General features: G+C 38.8%; 1 protein-coding gene across 1 annotated transcript in view; it reads right to left on the bottom strand.

Moving 5' to 3' along the window:
* The window catches only part of LOC133359933 (receptor-type tyrosine-protein phosphatase beta-like), a 107,758-nt gene that overhangs the window by 65,084 nt on the left and 17,785 nt on the right, over positions 1 to 24,889 (bottom strand). The window contains exons 2-6 of the mRNA XM_061578495.1: positions 11,455 to 11,488; positions 9,820 to 10,071; positions 6,560 to 6,829; positions 4,807 to 5,079; positions 1,142 to 1,411 (exon numbers count right to left, since the gene is read on the bottom strand). Of these exons, the coding sequence (XP_061434479.1) occupies positions 1,142 to 1,411; positions 4,807 to 5,079; positions 6,560 to 6,829; positions 9,820 to 10,071; positions 11,455 to 11,488 (1,099 nt within the window). The remainder of the gene's footprint in view (positions 1 to 1,141; positions 1,412 to 4,806; positions 5,080 to 6,559; positions 6,830 to 9,819; positions 10,072 to 11,454; positions 11,489 to 24,889) is intronic.

Here is a 24,889-nt window from a genome sequence, read left to right on the forward strand (position 1 = left end):
CAGACATAATTTCAACCGTGATGATGGGTACAAACTTAGTAATCATTGGAAAGATGTTATTAACCACGCAAAAAAGACTTAATTACACTTTTTTGGACCATCTTATCTGACAGGCACTATCTTACTTTACTTTACCGAGTGTTAACATCCCCAGTATTTAACAGTACTCTCTTCATTGTTCAGCCAGCATTGGTATAAACATGGGCATTGTTGTTATTTTCTATCATGTGTATCAGGCCTCCCCTCCCCCTCTCTGTCCAATGCGTTGGCGTTGTGCAACAGCAACTGCGTCGATGCCGTCGTACACTCTTTGGTCCCGCCCCCCCCCCTCCCGATGCGTTGCACAGTTTTGGCCCCGCCCCCCCTCCCCCTCCCGATGCGTTGTACGTTGGCACTCCTTGCCGTCTTTGAGCCCCGCCCCCCCTCCCTCCCGATACGTTCCATTCATTGGCAACCACATTCTGATTAGCCCCCCCCTCTCCTCCCCCTCAACTTGCTTGTTAAGGGATTACATCTTAAATCATTGCCTCACTTGATGCAGCTAATATGGCTGTGACGGTCCCACCTGATGACGGAGACTTGTGTTGCCTCCGAAACGTCGTGATTTTTGTTTTATTTTATTTTTATTAATTTTGATGTTTTACCTACGTGACTTTACCGAAAAAACCTAAGAATATTAGTTTAGTTTGTTGTCCTTCCCCATACCTCTGATTAACACGGTTGGCTATATACGGTGCTAAGAAGTTCAACACATACTCAGAATATGCATAAAATATACCGATATTAGGAACAGATTCATGTAATCCATAAGCACAGGGTTGGGCATTCTCTTATTTTAAGCTTTTAGATCTTTTATGACGGAACATGTTTGATCATTTAACATTTTCAACACCTGTTGATTGAATGTGTACCGATTATCAAATGTAAAATTAAAAGTACGCAACAAACGTAATATTTTTAATAATTGGAAAGTTCTTAATATGATGTCCATCACTAAAGACGCATTAATTCGGTTATCTAATGTTGTCAATAATGGTTGACGTTGAATAAGTGTATTAAATGTTGTCGATTTTTGAGCATGTTTTGAACAAATATCAAACATCAAAGGGATTACACGAGGATGAACGCTGCATATACGTACAGGTCCTGGCAGTGAAGTTGGCTGATGGTTGGGAGTAACTGCCACTGTGCGCTGTTACAGATGCCTGGTAACTTCTACCAGGAACCAGATCTGTAAACACTTGTGTTGCAATGTTGGAGGACAAATTGGAGCTATTCACTGCTGTTGGGTTATTGGTTTCATTCAAGTAGACCGTGTAGCTGTCAACGTCTGCAGGAATTGTAGGTGCCCATGAGACAGTCATGGCTGTAGAGTTGATGGGGCTGATGGTGACATTGACTGATGGAGGCACTGCAACGGCAAAATCAATAATTAGACACGTACACATTTCAAGGGCTGTATTTGCCTTGAATTAAAGTAATTAAAGTAACACCACGTCAGATACAACGGTTACTGTGATATGAACTTCCATTGGACTCGGACATCCACACGGTATTCGAGTGCTCTCCTGTTTTCTTGAACATTTATTTTACAAACTAAATCCTTCAATTACGTTATAAAGTCTCTTCAGCCTTACAAATCTAGTAAAATTTCTATTTAAAGCTTTCGTGACTGCAGGGATTCATCTTCTTGGTTCTTTCGGTAAAGTCACGTAGAAGGGAAGTAATAAAATAATAAAAATAAAACAATAAAATAATTCTCACGACGTTTCGGCCACAACGCAAGCAGCCGTCCTCATTATTACTTCCCTTCTACGTGACTTTACCGAAAGAACCAAGAAGATGAATCTAGTAAACTTCGGCTTTCACCTCTGCTTTACAATAATGGTGACTCATGTTATACTGTAATTCTTTATTAACTAGCTTATAGCCCGTCCAAGGACGGGTGGAAATTGCAGTTCATCTGAAATATTCAATCGAAACTAATGACCCGCTCACAGAGGTCGCAAACGGGTTTTGATTCCTTACCCGTACCCGGCCGCACCAGGGTCGCAAACGGGTACCCGAACCCTACCCGATACCCGGCCGGGTACGGGTAGCCAGGTATCGGGTAGGGTTCGGGTACCCGATTGCGACCTCTGGGATGAAGCCATGTTGCAGGCGCGGGTGGGTTGATTCTAGGAACTTGAATTGTGAAAAGAGACAAGACGTTGGGAAATGAGTGACAAACGGTTACTCACCAGTGACTCACGGCCTACCCGTACCCGTACCCGGCCGGGTATGGGTAGTCGGGTATCGGGTAGGGTACGGGTATCGGGTAGCCGATTGCGACCTCTGCCCGCTCATGATTACTCTTTGGTTCTTTCGGTAAAGTCACGCAGTTAGAAATCAAATTAAACAAATAACGACGTTTCGATCGCAACACAAGCGGTCGTCATCAGGCAAAGGGTGATGACGACCGACTATGTTGCGATCGAAACGTCGCGATTTATTTTATTTCTGACTACGTGACTTTACCGCCCTTAACTTGTATTTAAGAGCTTGCATCTTGAATCCCTGCCACACTTGATGCAGCAAATCTGGCTGTGACGGTCCCACCTGATGACGGAGACTTGTGTTGCTCCGAAACGTCATGATTTTATTGTTTTATTGTTATTAAATTTTATTTCATTTTTTTACCTACGTGACTTTACCGAAAGAACTAAGAGTATGAATCCTTGCAGTCACGAAAGCTTCAAATCTAGAATTTACCGAAAGAACCAAAGACTATGGATTCCTGCAGTTACGAGAAAATCAAGACCTCTCATGATTATTAATAAGGGGGTGGGGCCGACTTGAGTGATGTCATCAGCTCATGATTATTAATGAGGGGTGCAGCATGTGGAGTGACGTCACGAGCGTTAAGGACAGACATTCCTGGGTGAGTTGCATTTGTGTCGATTGTTATATTGGGGAAACGAAACGACATGTATCTGACCGCATTCGCGAGCACAAGCCAGATTTGAAACACGGTAGGACGAATTATTCTGCCGTGGCTGACCATTGCTACAATGCGGTGGGTTCTCATGATTTTGTTTTCTCCGATACCAAAGGACTCTGCAAGCCGTCTGGATACCACCAAAGATTTGTCCATGAAGCCATCCAGATATACAAACATAGACATAACTTCAACCGAGAAGATGGAGCAATCATTGGAAAGATGTTATAAGCCAAATTAAACCTTAGCTGCCTTATAGTTTATATTCATATCCACATCTCCAGTCTTTTAATCCCAGCCTTGCACACTACCATCACTAGGAAATTTGATGTGAAGTGTTCCAATCGTGTAGTTTTGTCCCAACGCCCCCCCCCCCACCACCCGTGGTACATGAGCAGTATGCCCAGCATTAGGACTGGCTTCCCCAGACCACGCACCGCCCCCACACTCACCCTGCCCTCGTCCCCCCCCCCCCCCCTCCTCAGCTGTATAAACCCTTGTCAGAGCCATCTCTTTGGCATACCTCAGCAACTGTTATTTCTGTGGTTGTCCCCACCTGATGACAGATGCTTGTGTTGTGCCCGAAACGTCGTGAATTAATTTAGTTTTCATTTTATTTCATTTTCACCTACGTGACTTTACCGAAAAAACCAAAGAGTATTTCTGGGCGATTAGCGTAGATATTTGTATTGAATTCTAAACATGTTAATTACTATTAAGTAATAAATCAAAAACGCTCCTATCATGTGTAAATATAATACAAACTTGTTCAAATCATTACCTTTCACGCTGGATATTCCCAATAACTGGAAAAGGCCGGAGCCTCAATGAGTCTCGCTTCGAGAGATTATAATCAAACTTAGCATTCCTCCAAAAGAGCCTACTCAATGTTTACATAAAGCTTGTGTCAAGCAACATTGCATAAGCAGTCTAAAAGTAAGCTTTCACCACCAATATTATGCACAATAAAGGTTATTTTTGGGTTAGATTGCGTAAATATAAATGTGTCGTTAACCCAAAGCCACTTAGTAAGGGTTGTCACGTAAACAAAAACACGACAGTTACTTCTTCAGCACAAAGGTGTGTTGAAGATTAAACCCACAACATTTACAATTTGGCGTTTTGCTGGTGATTACAACCAGCTTCATCAGGCGATTTGCCAGAATTGTGAAGAAGTCTTCCTGGTTCTGTCTTAAATAGAGGAGTAAAGGTGATGTCATCAATGTGAGCCTATCAGATGCGAATACCAGGGTGCGGTTAATGTGGTCGTATACATTACAATTAATTATGTTAATCTGAGAATATGCAGCACTGTACTGTCGAGCGGAATGATTTTGTCTTTAGTTTAGTTCGTTGTCTTTCCCCGTAACTTTGATTAACACGGTTGGCTACGTTCGGTGCTAAAAAATTACAACATACAAACCTATAATATGCATAAAACATACCGATATTCGGAACAGATTCACGTAATCCAAATGCACATTGTTGGGGCCTGCTATTTTCTTTTTCTATGCTTGTAGATATTTCATGACCGAACATGTTTGATAATTTAACATATACAACACCTGTTGATTTAATGTGTACCGATTATCAAATGTACAATTAATTCGTTACTTTTTAAAGTACGCAGCAAACTTTTATTTTAACTCCTGAAAATTACTTCATATGTTCTCGATCCCTAAATACATACTAATTAAGTTATTTAATGTTGTCAATAATGGGGGACATTGAGTAAGTGTATTCAATGTTGTCGATTTTTTTTGCATGTTTTGAAAACATATCAAACATCAAACTGATTACACGAAGATGAACGCTGCTTATATACGTACAGGTTCTGTCACTGACGTTGGCTGATGATTGGATGTCAATGCCACTGTGCATTGTTACAGACGCCTGGTAAAGTCTACCAGGAACCAGACCTGTAAACTCTTTTGTTGTAATGGTGGAGGGGAAATTGGAGCTCTGCACTGCTGTTGCGTTCTTAGATTCAGTCAAGTAGACCGTGTAGTTGTCAACGTCTACAGCGAGAAGATTCGTTTTCCATGAGACATTCATGGCTGTAGAGTTGATGGGGCTGATGGTGACGTTGACTGATAGAATCACTGCAACGGGAAAATCAATATTTAGAGACGTACACATTTCAGGATCTGTATTTGTCATAAACTAAAGTCATTCAAGTAACACCACATCAGATACAACGGTTGCTGTGTTGTGGACTTCCATTGGACTCGGACATCCACACGGGATTCTTGTGCTCTCCTGTTTTCATGAACATTTATTTTACAAACTAAATCCTTCAATTACGTTAGATAATCTCTTCAGCCTTCGAAATCTAGTAAACTTCAGCTTTCCACCTCTGCTTTACAATAATGGCGACTCATGTTATACTGTAATCATTTATCAACTTGTATAGAATTCTAAACATGTTAATTGCGATTAAGTAATAAATGATGTGTAAATATAATACAAACTTGCTCAAATCATTATTTTACTTAATGCTGGATATTCCCAATAACCGGAAAAGGCCGGAGCCTCAATGAGTTTCGCTTCGAGAGATTATAATGAAGCTTCGCATTCCTCCAAAAGAAGGAACTCAACGTTTATAGCAGGCTTCTCTCGAGTGGCATTGCATAAGCAGTCTAAAAGTATGCTTTTATTACCAATATTATGCGTAATAAACGCAATTTTTTGGCTTTGATCGCTTGAATATAAATGTGTCGTTAACCCACCACCACCCGACACAGCCACTTAGTAAGGTTTGTCACGTAAACAAAACGTGCCAGTTACTTCTTCAGCATAACGGTGTGTTGGAGATTAAACCCACAACATTTACTATCTGACATTTCCTTGGTAATTACAACCAGCTTCAGGCGATTTGCCACAATTGTAAAGAAGTCTTCTTGGTTCGGTCTTAAATAGAGGAGTAAAGGTGATGTCATCACTGTGAGCCTATCAGGTGCGAAGACCAGGGTGGGGTGAATGTGGTCATGTAAATTACAATGAATTGTGTTAATCTGAGAACATGCAGTACTGTACCAATTATCGGTTAGGTTAGTCACCGTTAATAAAAATACTGTACAGTGGAATTATTTTGGTGTTAAATTTCATTTGTTGTCCTTCCTCGCACCTCCGTTTAACATGGTTGGCTACGTACGGTGCTAAAGAAGTTCAACGAATGCCTAGCTTATGCATACAATATATCGATATGAAGAACAGATTAATGTAATCCATAAGCACAGGGTTGGCCATTTTCTTTTTCTTAAACATGTAGATGTTTATGACAGAACATGTTTGATAATTTAACATATACAACGCCTGTTGATTTAATGTGTCCCTATTATCAAATGTACAATTAATTCGTTACTTTTACAAGTACGCAGCAAACATAAACATGTTAGCTCTTGAAAATTACTTCATATGTTGTCAATCCTTAAAGACGTATTAATTCAGTTATTTAATGTTGTCAATAATTGGGGATATATTGAAAAAGTTTTTTAAATGTTGTCGATTTTTGAGCATGTTTTGAACAAATATCAAACATCAAAGCCATTACACGAAGATGAACGCTGCTTATATACGTACATGTCCTGGCAGTGAAGATGGCTGATGGTTGGGAGTAACTGCCACTGTGCGCTGTTACAGATGCCTGGTAACTTCTACCAGGAACCAGATCTGTAAACACTTGTGTTGTAATGTTGGAGGACAAATCGGAGCTCTTCACTGCTGTTGAGTTATTGGTTTCATTCAAGTAGACCATGTAGTAGTCAACGTCTCCAGCAATAATAGGTGCCCATGATACCGTCATGACTGTAGAGTTGTTGATGATGATGCTGACATTGACTGTTGGTGGCACTGCAACGGCAAAATCAATCATTAGACACGTACGCATTTGAAGGGCTGTATTTGCCATGAACTAAAGTCATTAAAGTAACACCACATCAGATACAACGGTTACCGTGACATGAACTTCCATTGGACTCGGACATCCTCGCGGTATTCGTGTGCCCTCCTGTTTTCATGAACATTTGTTTTACAAACAAACTAAATCCTTCAATTACGTCAGAAAATCTCTTCAGCCTTTAACGAAAAAATCGATCGTAAATTTGAAAGCATTGTTAATCTACTCTTTGCGTCTTTCGGTAAAGTCACGGAGAAAGAAAAAGCAATTAAATAATAGCATACGACGTTTCGATTGCAACAAAAGCAATCATCATCAAGTACGAATGAAACAGAAAACAAACCTAGTAAACTTAGAAATATAATGCAATACAACACAGAGAGTCGGCTAACATAACAGTCAACACCCTACGTGGTTGGTTACGTACTTCCAAAGATTGCTAAATTTGAGAGAGACACAAAATACATTCTAGATTTGAAGCTTTCGTGACTGCAAGGATTCATATTCTTAGGTGTTTTCGGTAAAGTCACGTAGGTAAAACATTAAAATTAATACATCGGGCCCTCAGGATGAACGGATACTCTGACCGCACTATCCGCCAAGCTGTTTCTCCCACCACACAGAAACAGCCACATGAAACTCCGACCAAAACTATCACGTTACCATACATAGCAGGCGTGACCAAAAAGATCTCCAAAATTCTAAACAAACATAAGATCCAAGTCCGATTCAGTACAGTGCATAAAATCCGTGATCTGATTCCATCTGTGAAGGATGTCGTTCCTGAATTACAGTATCCTGGAGTCTATAAATTGAGTTGCATTTGTGGTGATTGCTACATTGGAGAAACGAAACGTCATGTTGCTGATCGTGTCCGCGAGCACAAGTCAGATCTGAAACACGGCAGAACTGATTCTTCGGCCGTTGCCGATCATTGCTACAACTCGGTGGGCTCTCATGAAATTGTCTTTTCCGAGACCAAGGTTCTCTGCAAACCTCCTGGCTACCATCAAAGGTTTGTACACGAGGCCATACAAATATACAAACACAGACATAATTTCAACCGTGATGATGGGTACAAACTTAGTAATCATTGGAAAGATGTTATAAACCACGCAAAAAAGACTTAATTACACATTTTTGGACCATCTTATCTTGCTTGTGTTGCAATTGAAATGTCGTATTCTATTATTTAATTTATTTTTATTTCTACGGGGCTTCACTTAAAGAACCAAAGAGTAATTCCTGCAGTCACGAAAGCTCCTAATCAAGTTATTGTTAATCTAACGTAATAAAGTCATGTTAATGGATTAGGGGCCGTCCATAAATGACGTCACGCGATTTTGGACGATTTTTGACCCCCCCCCCCTCGTCACACGGCGTCACAAAAAGTCAGAACCCCCCTCAAATATGACGTCACAAATTTCTGCCCCCCCCCAAAACCATATTTCCATTTTGAAAATAAAACATGCTTCAAATCGCTTTAAACTATTGTCATTGTAGTGCGTATTTAATGTGTCGCTGCACTCTAATATTGTAGGAGTGTTGTTATAACAATTAGTGTTGTTATAACAATTCTATATTTATTTAAAGTTGCGCATTTTTACGTGACGTCATATTTCTCACCCCCCCTCGTCACACATCGTCACAAATGTCTGACCCCCCCAGGTGCGTGACGTAATTTATGGACGGCCCCTGAGTTTGTTCCTATACGATCGGAAGTTGACCCTTTACACCCTTCAAACATAGTTTATAATATTTAAATAGGCAATATTAATAAATGAACGTTCTAATAACATGTTAAGAACGCTTGTACTGGTAGGAACCACCTGGTTCCACCAGCCCACAGGGGAGTATAGTGTCCGTCCGTCGTGCATCCAAAAATGGGAGGGGTCGGGCTGGGTGGAGAGAGTCTGGGTGGGGAGGGTGGAGCTGGGTGGGGGTGGGAGGGGTGGGGCTGGGTGGGGAGGGGCTGGTCACCCCGTGGTGCCCTTATAAAACTCAACGTTTAACCTACTCACGCCGGCTTGTGCCCGCCCTCACAGTCGGCCATATTTGCGAAATACACCACGCCGCCATTGACCCTGGCCATTGACCGAGCAACCCAACGTTCCTGCCAGCTCCCTCCGCAGGAATGTGTTACACCTCTGTAGTGTTTCTCAATATTTCGTGTTTGCACATTCATTCTTTTTGTCACTTTCTTGCCTCTCGTCAAATTCATTTTAGTGGCAATTGTTATTGATCTTATTTAGCTTTCAAGTAACAAAAACAAGAAGCAGCCACTTGCTGTAAAAAAAACTCATGAAAGGAACGTCGCCGATTGGCCGAAGTCTGCTGCCGAGCCCACTTAGGAGCGTTCCGATTGGCCGACATCGGCAGGTTCCGCGTCATATCTTGAACACGTCGTTAATCGAAAGTCTCTCGCAAACAGAAACAATGCGGGGGGCTATGGGAGGCAGATCGTCAATCGAAAAATCGTTACATCGATGGCATCGTACACCTCCCATTCTCCATTATTGTACATCCGTGAATAAGCACTTCATAGTCCATCGAATTCCTCCAGTCTAGATGAAGATTCTGATTCTGTCAATGTCACCAAACCAAACACCTGGAATTCCATCTCTTGACAAATGTCCTCGTATGTATGTGGACCTTCTGTTCGCACCGTACCTAGCCACCCGTGCTAACTTGATGTCAATCCGTCGGATCTCTGATAACTTCACTTGACACATACCTTCGTTTGTTTACATTGGTATGATAGCATAAGTCTATGGGCCCTTTCTGCCAGTGTCAAAATGATGACAAAATAAGAATAGCCTTCACCCTTTCCGGTAATAGAGCAGAAATATGTTAACATGTTAACATGTTAAAAAACCAAATGGAAACACCTATTGCCAAGCATCAATATTCTCATAAAAACAGCGCACAAAGTGGCATCACTTACGCGTTTGGTACATTTGAGTGATGGAGCTGTTGGTAGAAGTGCAGTCGACAAACAGGGAAAATAAATAGTTCCTGCCAGGCACCAGCCCCGCGAACATGAACGTCGATCCATCCAGTACTGGGGCCTTCCAGTTGTTTGCAGCCTCCTTGGTGTTGTCCAGCATGACGGTTTGGTTAATGGCGCCATCAGGCATCGCCCACGTGATGTTGATCGCCGTGTCATTCCTCGTGACATTCACATTTTCGAATGATGCTAAAATAACAACGTGCACAAAAGGTACATACATAAATATGTATAGACACACACATATAAACCAGTCTCTTTTTTTCTGACCAGGATATGTTTCAATGTCAAATCGACAGATTGCATTGTCCCGGTGACTTCTACACCCCCCCCCCCCCCATGGGTAATTATACTTCCGCTAATGAGGCCACGATTGCCCTTTAAAATCGCCCATTTGTCGAGTGAGTGGAAGCGCTCCTGGGCATCTGTGAAAAAGAGCCTCAAAGCTCATCAGATTCCTCCTCCTCCTCCCGGTGTAAATAAAGCTTCCGATTGTGATCCGTGGCCTTGTCACGGTGTTCTCACGGTGCAACGGTGACGCCCCCAGACATCGCCTTTCCAGGCATTCCAACGTGCGGCGGATCTTTTTACACGCTTTTATTTAACTCACTCTGTCTGTTGTTGTTGTAACCTCAAATCTTGTAACTCAATTTTAACCCACTTCCCAATGTGGTATCGACTGCAAACTTGGTATACGTATGTCATACTGATGACAATACTATATTCTATCATTAAAAAACATATTTTTTAAACATTCTTTTTTATATGTAATGTTTCGGCTTGGGTCTAATTGTCCACGGTCAACTCACGTTGGCTGTAATTGGCCACGGTCCCTTACGTTATGGCAAGCTTCGGGGCCACTTCCTGGAGTCGTGGAGTTCTGCCATTACTAGTACATTTTATCAAAGCATGTTTTTAAAACACTTTTTTAAATATTACTTATTTTTATGCCAGTTCCCCGAAAGGGTTAACAACCGTTCATGTTCTTCATTCTTATTTGTGTATATGTCAAAAGCGATATGGGTGTGGTGTCTGTTATTTCTGGGCTCGCAGTCGAATTGGAATGACTCTCCAAGACGCATCCCTCGGTTTCTTTTCATATGTTAAGCTAATGGGGGAAGAAGCCAAAATGGGACCTCTTTTGAATGTATCAAAGTATGAAAAAGCATGCAAAAATAATTTGCTTGCATGTTCACCACAGGTACTGTGTGTGGTTAATGCAGAGACTTGATTCCTTGAAAAATGTGTCTATTTGGTGTTTGAACATCTCAACACAACTTCTGTTGTATTTCCAGAACGAGTAAAAATGCGTTTTCTGGTTTACGAAATGTCGTTTTCCGCGTGTCTTCTTAAAGAACCGCATCCCTCTTTTTGAATCTAGGTTTTACCGGCACCAGGTATAACATAATGACTCACCAGGCAAGAAGATTCAATCCCCGATCAAGGGATTGACTGCATAAAAGATTGACTATTTAATACTTGCAATGGTGAGTTCGGTGGTATTGCAACGCAGTCACTGGGCCACAGAGAGATGATTGCTTAAAGCGTTCGTTAAAATAATGTACGACTCACGTATTTGTCCGCAGCAATCTGCAACTCTTGGGACCTGCAGGGAATACACGGGTTGATTAGAACCAATGCTTTACCGCAAGTATGACACAAGACAGTCCAACGCATCCCATCATTCATGCCATTCGACCATCACGCAAATGCTCTTTGTGTTTAATTTGTTGTCCTACCCCCGGAACGGTTGGCTACGTACAGTGCGAAAGAAGTTCAACATACATAGGTGGAAACATTTCGATTTAAAGCTTTCGTGACAGCAGGGATTCATCTTCTTGGTTCTTTCGGTAAAGTCACGTAGAAGGGAAATAATAAAATAATAAAAATAACACATAATAAAATACAATTCTCACGACGTTTCGGCCACAACGCAAGCAGCCGTCCTCAGGTGAAGAACAGGTCTGTCGGAAAGACAGCGTCTGCCAGCCCTGTTCTTCACCTGAGGACGGCTGCTTGCGTTGTGGCCGAAACGTCGTGAGAATAATTTATTATGTTTTATTTTTATTATTTTATTACTTCCCTTCTTCGTGACTTTACCGAAAGAACCAAGAAGATGAATCCCTGCAGTCACGAAAGCTTTAAATCGAGAATTATTTTATTATGTTTTATTTTATTATTTTATTATTTCCCTTCTTCATGACTTTACCGAAAGAACCAAGAAGATGAATCCCTGCAGTCACGAAAGCTTTAAATCGAGAATTATTTTATTATGTTTTATTTTTTTTATTTTATTATTTCCCTTCTTCATGACTTTACCGAAAGAACCAAGAAGATGAATCCCTGCAGTCACGAAAGCTTTAAATCGAGAATTATTTTATTATGTTTTATTTTTTTTATTTTATTATTTCCCTTCTTCGTGACTTTACCGAAAGAACCAAGAAGATGAATCCCTGCAGTCACGAAAGCTTTAAATCGAGAATTATTTTATTATGTTTTATTTTTTTTATTTTATTACTTCCCTTCTTCATGACTTTACCGAAAGAACCAAGAAGATGAATCCCTGCAGTCACGAAAGCTTTAAATCGAGAATTATTTTATTATGTTTTATTTTTATTATTTTATTATTTCCCTTCTTCATGACTTTACCGAAAGAACCAAGAAGATGAATCCCTGCAGTCACGAAAGCTTTAAATCGAGAATTATTTTATTATGTTTTATTTTTTTATTTTATTATTTCCCTTCTTCATGACTTTACCGAAAGAACCAAGAAGATGAATCCCTGCAGTCACGAAAGCTTTAAATCGAGAATTATTTTATTATGTTTTATTTTTTTTATTTTATTATTTCCCTTCTTCATGACTTTACCGAAAGAACCAAGAAGATGAATCCCTGCAGTCACGAAAGCTTTAAATCGAGAATTATTTTATTATGTTTTATTTTTATTATTTTATTATTTCCCTTCTTCATGACTTTACCGAAAGAACCAAGAAGATGAATCCCTGCAGTCACGAAAGCTTTAAATCGAGAATTATTTTATTATGTTTTATTTTTATTATTTTATTATTTCCCTTCTTCATGACTTTACCGAAAGAACCAAGAAGATGAATCCCTGCAGTCACGAAAGCTTTAAATCGAGAATTATTTTATTATGTTTTATTTTTATTATTTTATTATTTCCCTTCTTCATGACTTTACCGAAAGAACCAAGAAGATGAATCCCTGCAGTCACGAAAGCTTTAAATCGAGAATTATTTTATTATGTTTTATTTTTTTTATTTTATTATTTCCCTTCTTCATGACTTTACCGAAAGAACCAAGAAGATGAATCCCTGCAGTCACGAAAGCTTTAAATCGAGAATTATTTTATTATGTTTTATTTTTATTATTTTATTATTTCCCTTCTTCATGACTTTACCGAAAGAACCAAGAAGATGAATCCCTGCAGTCACGAAAGCTTTAAATCGAGAATTATTTTATTATGTTTTATTTTTATTATTTTATTATTTCCCTTCTTCATGACTTTACCGAAAGAACCAAGAAGATGAATCCCTGCAGTCACGAAAGCTTTAAATCGAGAATTATTTTATTATGTTTTATTTTTATTATTTTATTATTTCCCTTCTTCATGACTTTACCGAAAGAACCAAGAAGATGAATCCCTGCAGTCACGAAAGCTTTAAATCGAGAATTATTTTATTATGTTTTATTTTTATTATTTTATTATTTCCCTTCTTCATGACTTTACCGAAAGAACCAAGAAGATGAATCCCTGCAGTCACGAAAGCTTTAAATCGAGAATTATTTTATTATGTTTTATTTTTATTATTTTATTATTTCCCTTCTTCATGACTTTACCGAAAGAACCAAGAAGATGAATCCCTGCAGTCACGAAAGCTTTAAATCGAGAATTATTTTATTATGTTTTATTTTTATTATTTTATTATTTCCCTTCTTCATGACTTTACCGAAAGAACCAAGAAGATGAATCCCTGCAGTCACGAAAGCTTTAAATCGAGAATTATTTTATTATGTTTTATTTTTATTATTTTATTATTTCCCTTCTTCATGACTTTACCGAAAGAACCAAGAAGATGAATCCCTGCAGTCACGAAAGCTTTAAATCGAGAATTATTTTATTATGTTTTATTTTTTTTATTTTATTATTTCCCTTCTTCATGACTTTACCGAAAGAACCAAGAAGATGAATCCCCGCAGTCACGAAAGCTTTAAATCGAGAATTATTTTATTATGTTTTATTTTTTTTATTTTATTATTTCCCTTCTTCATGACTTTACCGAAAGAACCAAGAAGATGAATCCCTGCAGTCACGAAAGCTTTAAATCGAGAATTATTTTATTATGTTTTATTTTTTTTATTTTATTATTTCCCTTCTTCATGACTTTACCGAAAGAACCAAGAAGATGAATCCCTGCAGTCACGAAAGCTTTAAATCGAGAATTATTTTATTATGTTTTATTTTTATTATTTTATTATTTCCCTTCTTCATGACTTTACCGAAAGAACCAAGAAGATGAATCCCTGCAGTCACGAAAGCTTTAAATCGAGAATTATTTTATTATGTTTTATTTTTTTTATTTTATTATTTCCCTTCTTCATGACTTTACCGAAAGAACCAAGAAGATGAATCCCTGCAGTCACGAACGCTTTAAATCGAGAATTATTTTATTATGTTTTATTTTTATTATTTTATTATTTCCCTTCTTCATGACTTTACCGAAAGAACCAAGAAGATGAATCCCTGCAGTCACGAAAGCTTTAAATCGAGAATTATTTTATTATGTTTTATTTTTATTATTTTATTATTTCCCTTCTTCATGACTTTACCGAAAGAACCAAGAAGATGAATCCCTGCAGTCACGAAAGCTTTAAATCGAGAATTATTTTATTATGTTTTATTTTTATTATTTTATTATTTCCCTTCTTCATGACTTTACCGAAAGAACCAAGAAGATGAATCCCTGCAGTCACGAAAGCTTTAAATCGAGAATAATTTTATTATGTTTTATTTTTTTTATTTTATTATTTCCCTTCTTCATGACTTTACCGAAAGAACCAAGAAGATGAATCCCTGCAGTCACGAAAGCTTTAAATCGAGAATTATTTTATTATGTTTTATTTTTATTATTTTATTATTTCCCTTCTTCATGACTTTACCGAAAGAACCAAGAAGATGAATCCCTGCAGTCACGAAAGCTTTAAATCGAGAATTATTTTATTATGTTTTATTTTTATTATTTTATTATTTCCCTTCTTCATGACTTTACCGAAAGAACCAAGAAGATGAATCCCTGCAGTCACGAAAGCTTTAAATCGAGAATTATTTTATTATGTTTTATTTTTATTATTTTATTATTTCCCTTCTTCATGACTTTACCGAAAGAACCAAGAAGATGAATCCCTGCAGTCACGAAAGCTTTAAATCGAGAATTATTTTATTATGTTTTATTTTTTTTATTTTATTATTTCCCTTCTTCATGACTTTACCGAAAGAACCAAGAAGATGAATCCCTGCAGTCACGAAAGCTTTAAATCGAGAATTATTTTATTATGTTTTATTTTTATTATTTTATTATTTCCCTTCTTCATGACTTTACCGAAAGAACCAAGAAGATGAATCCCTGCAGTCACGAAAGCTTTAAATCGAGAATTATTTTATTATGTTTTATTTTTATTATTTTATTATTTCCCTTCTTCATGACTTTACCGAAAGAACCAAGAAGATGAATCCCTGCAGTCACGAAAGCTTTAAATCGAGAATTATTTTATTATGTTTTATTTTTTTTATTTTATTATTTCCCTTCTTCATGACTTTACCGAAAGAACCAAGAAGATGAATCCCTGCAGTCACGAAAGCTTTAAATCGAGAATTATTTTATTATGTTTTATTTTTATTATTTTATTATTTCCCTTCTTCATGACTTTACCGAAAGAACCAAGAAGATGAATCCCTGCAGTCACGAAAGCTTTAAATCGAGAATTATTTTATTATGTTTTATTTTTATTATTTTATTATTTCCCTTCTTCATGACTTTACCGAAAGAACCAAGAAGATGAATCCCTGCAGTCACGAAAGCTTTAAATCGAGAATTATTTTATTATGTTTTATTTTTATTATTTTATTATTTCCCTTCTTCATGACTTTACCGAAAGAACCAAGAAGATGAATCCCTGCAGTCACGAAAGCTTTAAATCGAGAATTATTTTATTATGTTTTATTTTTATTATTTTATTATTTCCCTTCTTCATGACTTTACCGAAAGAACCAAGAAGATGAATCCCTGCAGTCACGAAAGCTTTAAATCGAGAATTATTTTATTATGTTTTATTTTTATTATTTTATTATTTCCCTTCTTCATGACTTTACCGAAAGAACCAAGAAGATGAATCCCTGCAGTCACGAAAGCTTTAAATCGAGAATTATTTTATTATGTTTTATTTTTATTATTTTATTATTTCCCTTCTTCATGACTTTACCGAAAGAACCAAGAAGATGAATCCCTGCAGTCACGAAAGCTTTAAATCGAGAATTATTTTATTATGTTTTATTTTTATTATTTTATTATTTCCCTTCTTCATGACTTTACCGAAAGAACCAAGAAGATGAATCCCTGCAGTCACGAAAGCTTTAAATCGAGAATTATTTTATTATGTTTTATTTTTTTTATTTTATTATTTCCCTTCTTCGTGACTTTACCGAAAGAATCAAGAAGATGAATCCCTGCAGTCACGAAAGCTTTAAATCGAGAATTATTTTATTATGTTTTATTTTTATTATTTTATTATTTCCCTTCTTCGTGACTTTACCGAAAGAACCAAGAAGATGAATCCCTGCAGTCACGAAAGCTTTAAATCGAGAATTATTTTATTATGTTTTATTTTTATTATTTTATTATTTCCCTTCTTCGTGACTTTACCGAAAGAACCAAGAAGATGAATCCCTGCAGTCACGAAAGCTTTAAATCGAGAATTATTTTATTATGTTTTATTTTTATTATTTTATTATTTCCCTTCTTCATGACTTTACCGAAAGAACCAAGAAGATGAATCCCTGCAGTCACGAAAGCTTTAAATCGAGAATTATTTTATTATGTTTTATTTTTATTATTTTATTATTTCCCTTCTTCGTGACTTTACCGAAAGAACCAAGAAGATGAATCCCTGCAGTCACGAAAGCTTTAAATCGAGAATTATTTTATTATGTTTTATTTTTTTTATTTTATTATTTCCCTTCTTCATGACTTTACCGAAAGAACCAAGAAGATGAATCCCTGCAGTCACGAAAGCTTTAAATCGAGAATTATTTTATTATGTTTTATTTTTATTATTTTATTATTTCCCTTCTTCATGACTTTACCGAAAGAACCAAGAAGATGAATCCCTGCAGTCACGAAAGCTTTAAATCGAGAATTATTTTATTATGTTTTATTTTTATTATTTTATTATTTCCCTTCTTCATGACTTTACCGAAAGAACCAAGAAGATGAATCCCTGCAGTCACGAAAGCTTTAAATCGAGAATTATTTTATTATGTTTTATTTTTATTATTTTATTATTTCCCTTCTTCATGACTTTACCGAAAGAACCAAGAAGATGAATCCCTGCAGTCACGAAAGCTTTAAATCGAGAATTATTTTATTATGTTTTATTTTTTTTATTTTATTATTTCCCTTCTTCGTGACTTTACCGAAAGAACCAAGAAGATGAATCCCTGCAGTCACGAAAGCTTTAAATCGAGAATTATTTTATTATGTTTTATTTTTTTTATTTTATTATTTCCCTTCTTCGTGACTTTACCGAAAGAACCAAGAAGATGAATCCCTGCAGTCACGAAAGCTTTAAATCGAGAATTATTTTATTATGTTTTATTTTTATTATTTTATTATTTCCCTTCTTCATGACTTTACCGAAAGAACCAAGAAGATGAATCCCTGCAGTCACGAAAGCTTTAAATCGAGAATTATTTTATTATGTTTTATTTTTATTATTTTATTATTTCCCTTCTTCGTGACTTTACCGAAAGAACCAAGAAGATGAATCCCTGCAGTCACGAAAGCTTTAAATCGAGAATTATTTTATTATGTTTTATTTTTATTATTTTATTATTTCCCTTCTTCAGTGACTTTACCGAAAGAACCAAGAAGATGAATCCCTGCAGTCACGAAAGCTTTAAATCGAGAATTATTTTATTATGTTTTATTTTTATTATTTTATTATTTCCCTTCTTCATGACTTTACCGAAAGAACCAAGAAGATGAATCCCTGCAGTCACGAAAGCTTTAAATCGAGAATTATTTTATTATGTTTTATTTTTATTATTTTATTATTTCCCTTCTTCATGACTTTACCGAAAGAACCAAGAAGATGAATCCCTGCAGTCACGAAAGCTTTAAATCGAGAATTATTTTATTATGTTTTATTTTTATTATTTTATTATTTCCCTTCTTCATGACTTTACCGAAAGAACCAAGAAGATGAATCCCTGCAGTCACGAAAGCTTTAAATCGAGAATTATTTTATTATGTTTTATTTTTTTTATTTTATTATTTCCCTTCTTCGTGACTTTACCGAAAGAACCAAGAAGATGAATCCCTGCAGTCACGAAAGCTTTAAATCGAGAATTATTTTATTATGTTTTATTTTTTTTATTTTATTATTTCCCTTCTTCGTGACTTTACCGAAAGAACCAAGAAGATGATGGTGGAAACACTTTCCACGTTCCTCATAGAATTTTTTTTAACGCAGAACTGTAATTTTGCCAAATTAGGTAGAAAACTAACCATAAGTGTTTTTGTTTTGGGTTAGAGCGCATAAATATAAATGTGTCGTTAAACCCGCCGCCACCACCCAGCACAGGCAACTAGCAAGGTTCTTTTTTTGTTAGATCTAGTAAATATATAAATGTGTCGTTAAACCCACCACCACTCGACACAGCCAACTAGCAAAGTTTGTCACGGAAACAAAACGTGCCAATTAGTTACGAGTTCATGCTTAAATTTCATGCGATTTGTTTTGTCGAGTCCATTCTAATGTACAATTTTTTCTTTTATTGAGGGACTGTGCGGTGTTGTCTTTGGTATGGGTATGGGACTGTTTGTGCTGTTGTTTTACTGCCCCTTTCCAAAGCTTGGACATTGATGATTTATTTGGAACTCAGACACGTTATTTATTTTTTCAAGGGGCACCAAGGTGGCTTTATGTTAACTACCTCGCCTGATATGCAGGAGGTAGTGGGTTCGATCCCGACCCTGATGATGCCTGCTGCTGTATACAAGAAAACCTTGGATTGCGAGTAACTTGGTCTGCGAGTGTTTTTGCAAGACGAGCAACATTTTTTAATAAATATGAATTTGATAAACGAGCGATGTCTTGCAATACGAGTAATACGTATACGCAGTGTCTGCCGAGCTCCACGTGATCGCAACTGATATACGAGTGCTTTGATATACGAGTGCTTTGGATTACAAACACGTTTCCGGAACGAATTATGCTCGCAATCCCAAGGTTTTACTGTATCTGGAGTCTGCGTCTCTCTCTCATTGCCACCACGGTGGGCTAGGAGATGTTAACTGCCTCGCCTGGTATGCAGGAGGTCGGGGTTTGATCCCGACACTGATGCCTGCTGTATATTTGGAGTGTGCGCGACTCTCTCCCTGTGGTCGCGTGCATTTTTTTCTCAGGGTCCTCTGGTTTTCCCCCTCCAACATTTAGAAGCACGCGTGTTGAGATTATTGTGGTTATTTTGGTGCTATAAATGTCCAAATGATGGGGCCAATTTGTTGAGCTATCATTTGTGATGGTCAGGTCGCTTCTGAACAATAAGTTAATACCTCAGGGGGGGCTTTGCCTGGTAGAATTGGGATGGTTGAGTGTTGTATTTGCATATGTTTGGGCGATTTGTTTACCTTTGTTGCACTTATGAATAATAAGAATTGTTATTACCCTTTCTGGCAATAAAGCAGGAGGGGTTAAGATGTTCAAACACCAAAAAAAATCCCTTTGCAAGGAATCAAGTCTGCATTAACCACATGTTCTCGTGGTGAACATGCAAACAAAAACACGCTCTGATAATATATGCATTGTCTTTGAAACTGATTGGCCTACACCAGAGACAGCAGCCTTCTTTAGGGCCTCGTCTCACTACCAGTGTCAGACAAGAGAACAACGTCAAAAGGCGAACAGCACAAGGACAAAGCACCATTTATAGCTCGGGGTGAGCAGCTACAAACTGGGACCTTTTTGCCAGTATCAAAGTGTAGTGAGTCACTTCGGAGACACTAGTTAGGAGGCAACAACGTTTCTTCCACACTATATAACATCGTTACACACGGCACTACGATATGCCTATCTCTTACACACCGTTACACACGGGATAACTACAAACGGGTCAGAGCAGCCAACGTACTATCTGACCCACGACGTCGGAGATGGAGACGTAGCACCTTGGTTCAATTTCGATTTAAAGCTTTCGTGACTGCAGGGATTCATCTGCTTGGTTCTTTCGGTAAAGTCACGTAGAAGGGAAATAATTAAATAAGAAAAATAAAACATAATAAAATAATTATCACGACATTTCGGCCACAACGCAAGCAGCCGTCCTCAGGTGAAGAGGATGGCTGCTTGCGTTGTGGCCGAAACTTCGTGAGAATAATTTTATTATGTTTTATTTTTATTATTTTATTACTTCCCTTCTACGTGGTGACTTTACCGAAAGAACCAAGAAAACACCTTGGTTCACTTCACCTACAGACAGCCCCGATCTTCAATCGGGGCTTCCTTTATATCTCTCTCTCGGCGCGGCCTAGCTCCACCCTCGGCCGTGCCCCCCTTCTGGAACGTTCCACCTGCCCAGCTCCGCCCTTTACCACGCCTCCTACAGGAACTCACCCCTCGGTCAGCTTTGCCCCACATTCCTCACCCCGCCCCTTCACGTGCTTCACCCGAGGCCGGGGTGACTCGTCCTCACGTGCCCCACTTCCGCCTGCCAGCAACCCGCACCACGCTCCCTCGTGACCAATCACGTGGCATTCACTCGCTGCGCTGGCGGAGTGGATGCTATCCCCTACTCTGTCGGTAGGACTCATCAGACTCGATGCTTGCACCCAGTACCACGCACCCTAGCGACCCACTGTGGTACTGCATAGTGTACAAGCCTCTCCACCCATATTTCCTCATTCCACTGTACTTAGCGCTACGGGCTCCGTAGCGATCCATTCTATATCATTACTAAAGTATTCAAATATAGGAATAGGTTTTTACCCTTTCTGGCAATAAAACAGCAGTTGTATTAAGATGTTCAAACACCAAAGTTTCAAGTTTCATTTATTAGGTATAGCCCTGTGAGCCATTCGGCTGTTAAATCGGGTGCAACCGCAACAAACAAAAAAACTAAAACATGAACAAGAAAACATCTTAAAGTGACTATGTGCAAACAGAAAATCCAAGAAAAGACAGCAAAATATTGCAGAAGACAGCAAAATATTGCAGAAACCTTTTCCAAGGAATCAAGTTTCTGTATTAACCACACATGCGGTACTTGTGGTGATGTTTTTGTACTGTGATAACAAAAGAGCTTTGGAGCTTATCGGATTCCTCCTTGCAGTGTAAAGTACATCTTCTGATTCTGACGACAAGGCTGAGAATGGCGGTGTAATCGCTGGCGGCTGCTTGGATTCAAAAACAAAGGAAGTCAACACCGGACCGGAGTAGGTATTTGATTTGGGGGGCCGTCCATAAATGACGTCACGCCCCCCTTTATCACTCGGCGTCACAAAAAGTCAGACCCACCATCAGATATGACGTCACAAAGCTCTGCCCCCCCCCCCTAAAAAACCATGCTTCAAATCGCTTTAAACTATTGTCATTGTAGTGCGTATTTAATGTAGCGCTGGACTCTGATGTTGTAGGAGAAAACATTTATTAAAACGTCTATTTACTTAAGTAGAACGTGTTGTCTATATTTATTTAAAGTTGCGCATTTTGATGTGGCGTCACATTTCTCAACCACCCCCCCCCTCGTCACACATCGTCACAAATGTCTGACCGCCCCCCCCCCCAGGTGAGTGACGTCATTTATGGACGGCCCCTTGAGTAAATAAAGCAATATTGCTTGAAGCACGGAAATCCCCACTGTTGCCACAAATTCCGTGAAGTCAAGGCTCGCCCTACACAAATATTTGGCGTTGGCAAGGCCATATTATCAAACCTATCAACAATGAAATGCATGTCATTGCTATATACATGTCATTCATATATCAATTGATATACAGGGTAATTAAACATTTTTAGCACTTCTTTGGGACTATCGTTTTTCATGGAAAAAGAACGGATAATGCTACACTACAACACGAAAACAAATGTAATGTTAATAGCTTGAAAAAGTTAAAGAGTCTCCCTCCCACTTGTTCGCCATCATTGTCAACGCGTGGCCTGGAATCTTGTCCAGGTGGCCTGCAGAGCCCGAACGCACATTTCTCGTGGTGGTGGTGGTGTTGTTGCAAATTCTCAGAAGTGTACACATTTTTCTATGAAGCACCCTGCATATATCAACGGCATGTACTTTTTGTGTTTAGTTTGTTGTCCTTCCCCCGCACCTCCGATTAGCACGGTTGGCTACGTACGGTGCGAAAGATCAACATTCATACGCACGTAATTTTAGTTGCATAATATATATACTAATTATGAAACCCCATCTGCAGGGAAATTGCAATAGAAAAATGTATGACAAAATGTATTTGAAATATGTATGTCAAACAAGAGCCGTCTAACAAGTTTGGCGTTGCACAAGCCCTCTTTGACCACACTGCGAACAAGGCACTGGCACGTGCCGAAAATAAACACATTCTACCGGTGTGTCAAGTACAGGGAAATTGTTAGTAAAGTGCTTACAAGTAGCCGCGGTGGCTAGGAGATGTTCACGACCTCGCCTGGTGTGCAGGAGGTCGCAGGTTCGATCCCGACCCTGGCGCCTGCTGTGTATTTGGAGTCGGCATTTGTTCTTCCCGTGGTCGCACGGTAGTTAACGGCCGTTGCGGTTAATGCCGGGCAAGGCGGTTAACGCCTGACGAGGCGGTTAACGCCGGGCAAGGCGGTTAACGCAGGGCAAGACGGTTAAGGCCGGGGGAGACGGTTAACATCTCAAGCTGTGTTGGCTTGTGGACCACTTAATCCGATTGAAACATTTCCGTGCAACACCCAGCCCCACCAGCGCTGGCGATAAAACGCATTCCGAATAACCAGTAACACAAAATGATTCGTGTTACCGCAACATGAAAATATAACTTTTTTAAACGCAACTTTAGAGTTGTTTATTTGTTGGGGTTTTTGTGAGGGGCATTTGTGTATCAATGTATGCATGTTGGACTTCTTTCGCACCATACATAGATAACAATGCTAATCCATACCGTGTCAACCCATACGGTTTACCCCGTATTCTTGTACAGGGAAATTAAGTTTTCAGGTCTATACGCGTAAAGCCGCTTCAATACGGGCAAAACATTTTTATAAAAATGTCTCTATTTGTTTGTGTTTCTCCCTTGTGATGGGACTTTGTAGAATGAACGTTGAGGTGTATAAGGGGCACGGGGTGACCAATAAGGTCTGAATTGGTCTGTATTAAGGTAGGCAGCACTGATAAGGGGTTGGCAGGTTTGCTAATCGGGGGTGGCGGGAGAAGATCTTAGGTTTAGGGGTAGTTTAATCAGATTAGTTGACCAAACTAAATTTTTGTGATAAAATGTCACGAGTCAAATATTAATGTCCGAAACAAAAGGGAGAAACCCGTTGTCATTGTTCCCGAATAAAACCTGGATTTCTGATTGCACCATCGATTAGCGCGGTTGGCTACGTACGGTGAGAAATAAGTCCACCATACATACATACAAACATACACCACTACTACTATACATCACAGCCCACTGGGAGATCCCTACCGTGTAACTTCGATTCTAAATGTGGAGGGGAAAACCGGAGGATCCGGAGACAAATCCACGCGACAACATGGAGAGAGAGAGAGAAAGACGCAAACTTGAAAGATACAACAAGCGTCACAGTTGGGATCGCAGCCACGACGTCCTGCACACCAGGCGAGGTAGTTAACATCTCGCCCTGTTTATCGCCCAACTGAGCCAAGGGGAGCAGCATAGTTAAATAAACAAATTACCCATCATGGGACCTCCCTTGCCAGTATCAAAATAGAAAAATTGGTTTATCCATGATGTACCTGCTCACCCCGAACTCTCAATGTCCTATTAGTGGCATTGCCTTTGTGCTGTTCGCCTTTTGGCATTGTCCTCTGGTCTAACACCGTTTGAGCCTCGGCTCTAAAGAAAGCTGTCTCTGGTGTGGACCAGTCAGTTTCAAAGACAATGCACCACATATTACTAAAGCATGTTTTTTGTTTGCATTCTGACCACAAGTGTATGTGGTTAACGCAGACGCGATTCCTTGCGAAAGGTTTCAGTCTGGTGTTTCAGCATCTTAACACGACTGTTTTGTTGCCAGAAAAAAGGGGGAAAACATATTCTCATGTTTTGGTACTGGCAAAAAAGGTCCCATGATTTTGCTGCTCATCCCGAGCTCTCATTGTCCTGATAGTGGCATCGTCCTGTGCTGGTCGCCTTTTGGCATTGACCTCTGGGTCTAACGCTGTTTGAGACTCGGCTCTAAAAAAAGCTTTCTCTGGTGTGGACCAATCAGTTTCAAAGACAATGCATCATCATATACTACCAGAGCATGGTTTTTGTTTGCCATGTTCACCACAAGTACGTGTGGTTAACGCAGACATGATTCCTTGCGAAAGCTTTCAGCTTGGTGTTTTAACACCTTAACACAACTTGTTTCACTGCCAGAAAGGGTAAAACCTATTCTTGTAAACAAATTAGCATTTGTTTAACACGTAGACTTTCGCGACCAATATTATTCATAATCAACGCTTCAACACACCGGTGGGCTAAAGCAGTGAACTATTTTGTCTTTTGTCAACGTG

The sequence above is a fragment of the Lethenteron reissneri genome, chromosome 66 (assembly GCF_015708825.2).
Source record: "Lethenteron reissneri isolate LAM-NWPU_2019-01 chromosome 66, ASM1570882v1, whole genome shotgun sequence".
NCBI lineage: Eukaryota > Metazoa > Chordata > Hyperoartia > Petromyzontiformes > Petromyzontidae > Lethenteron > Lethenteron reissneri.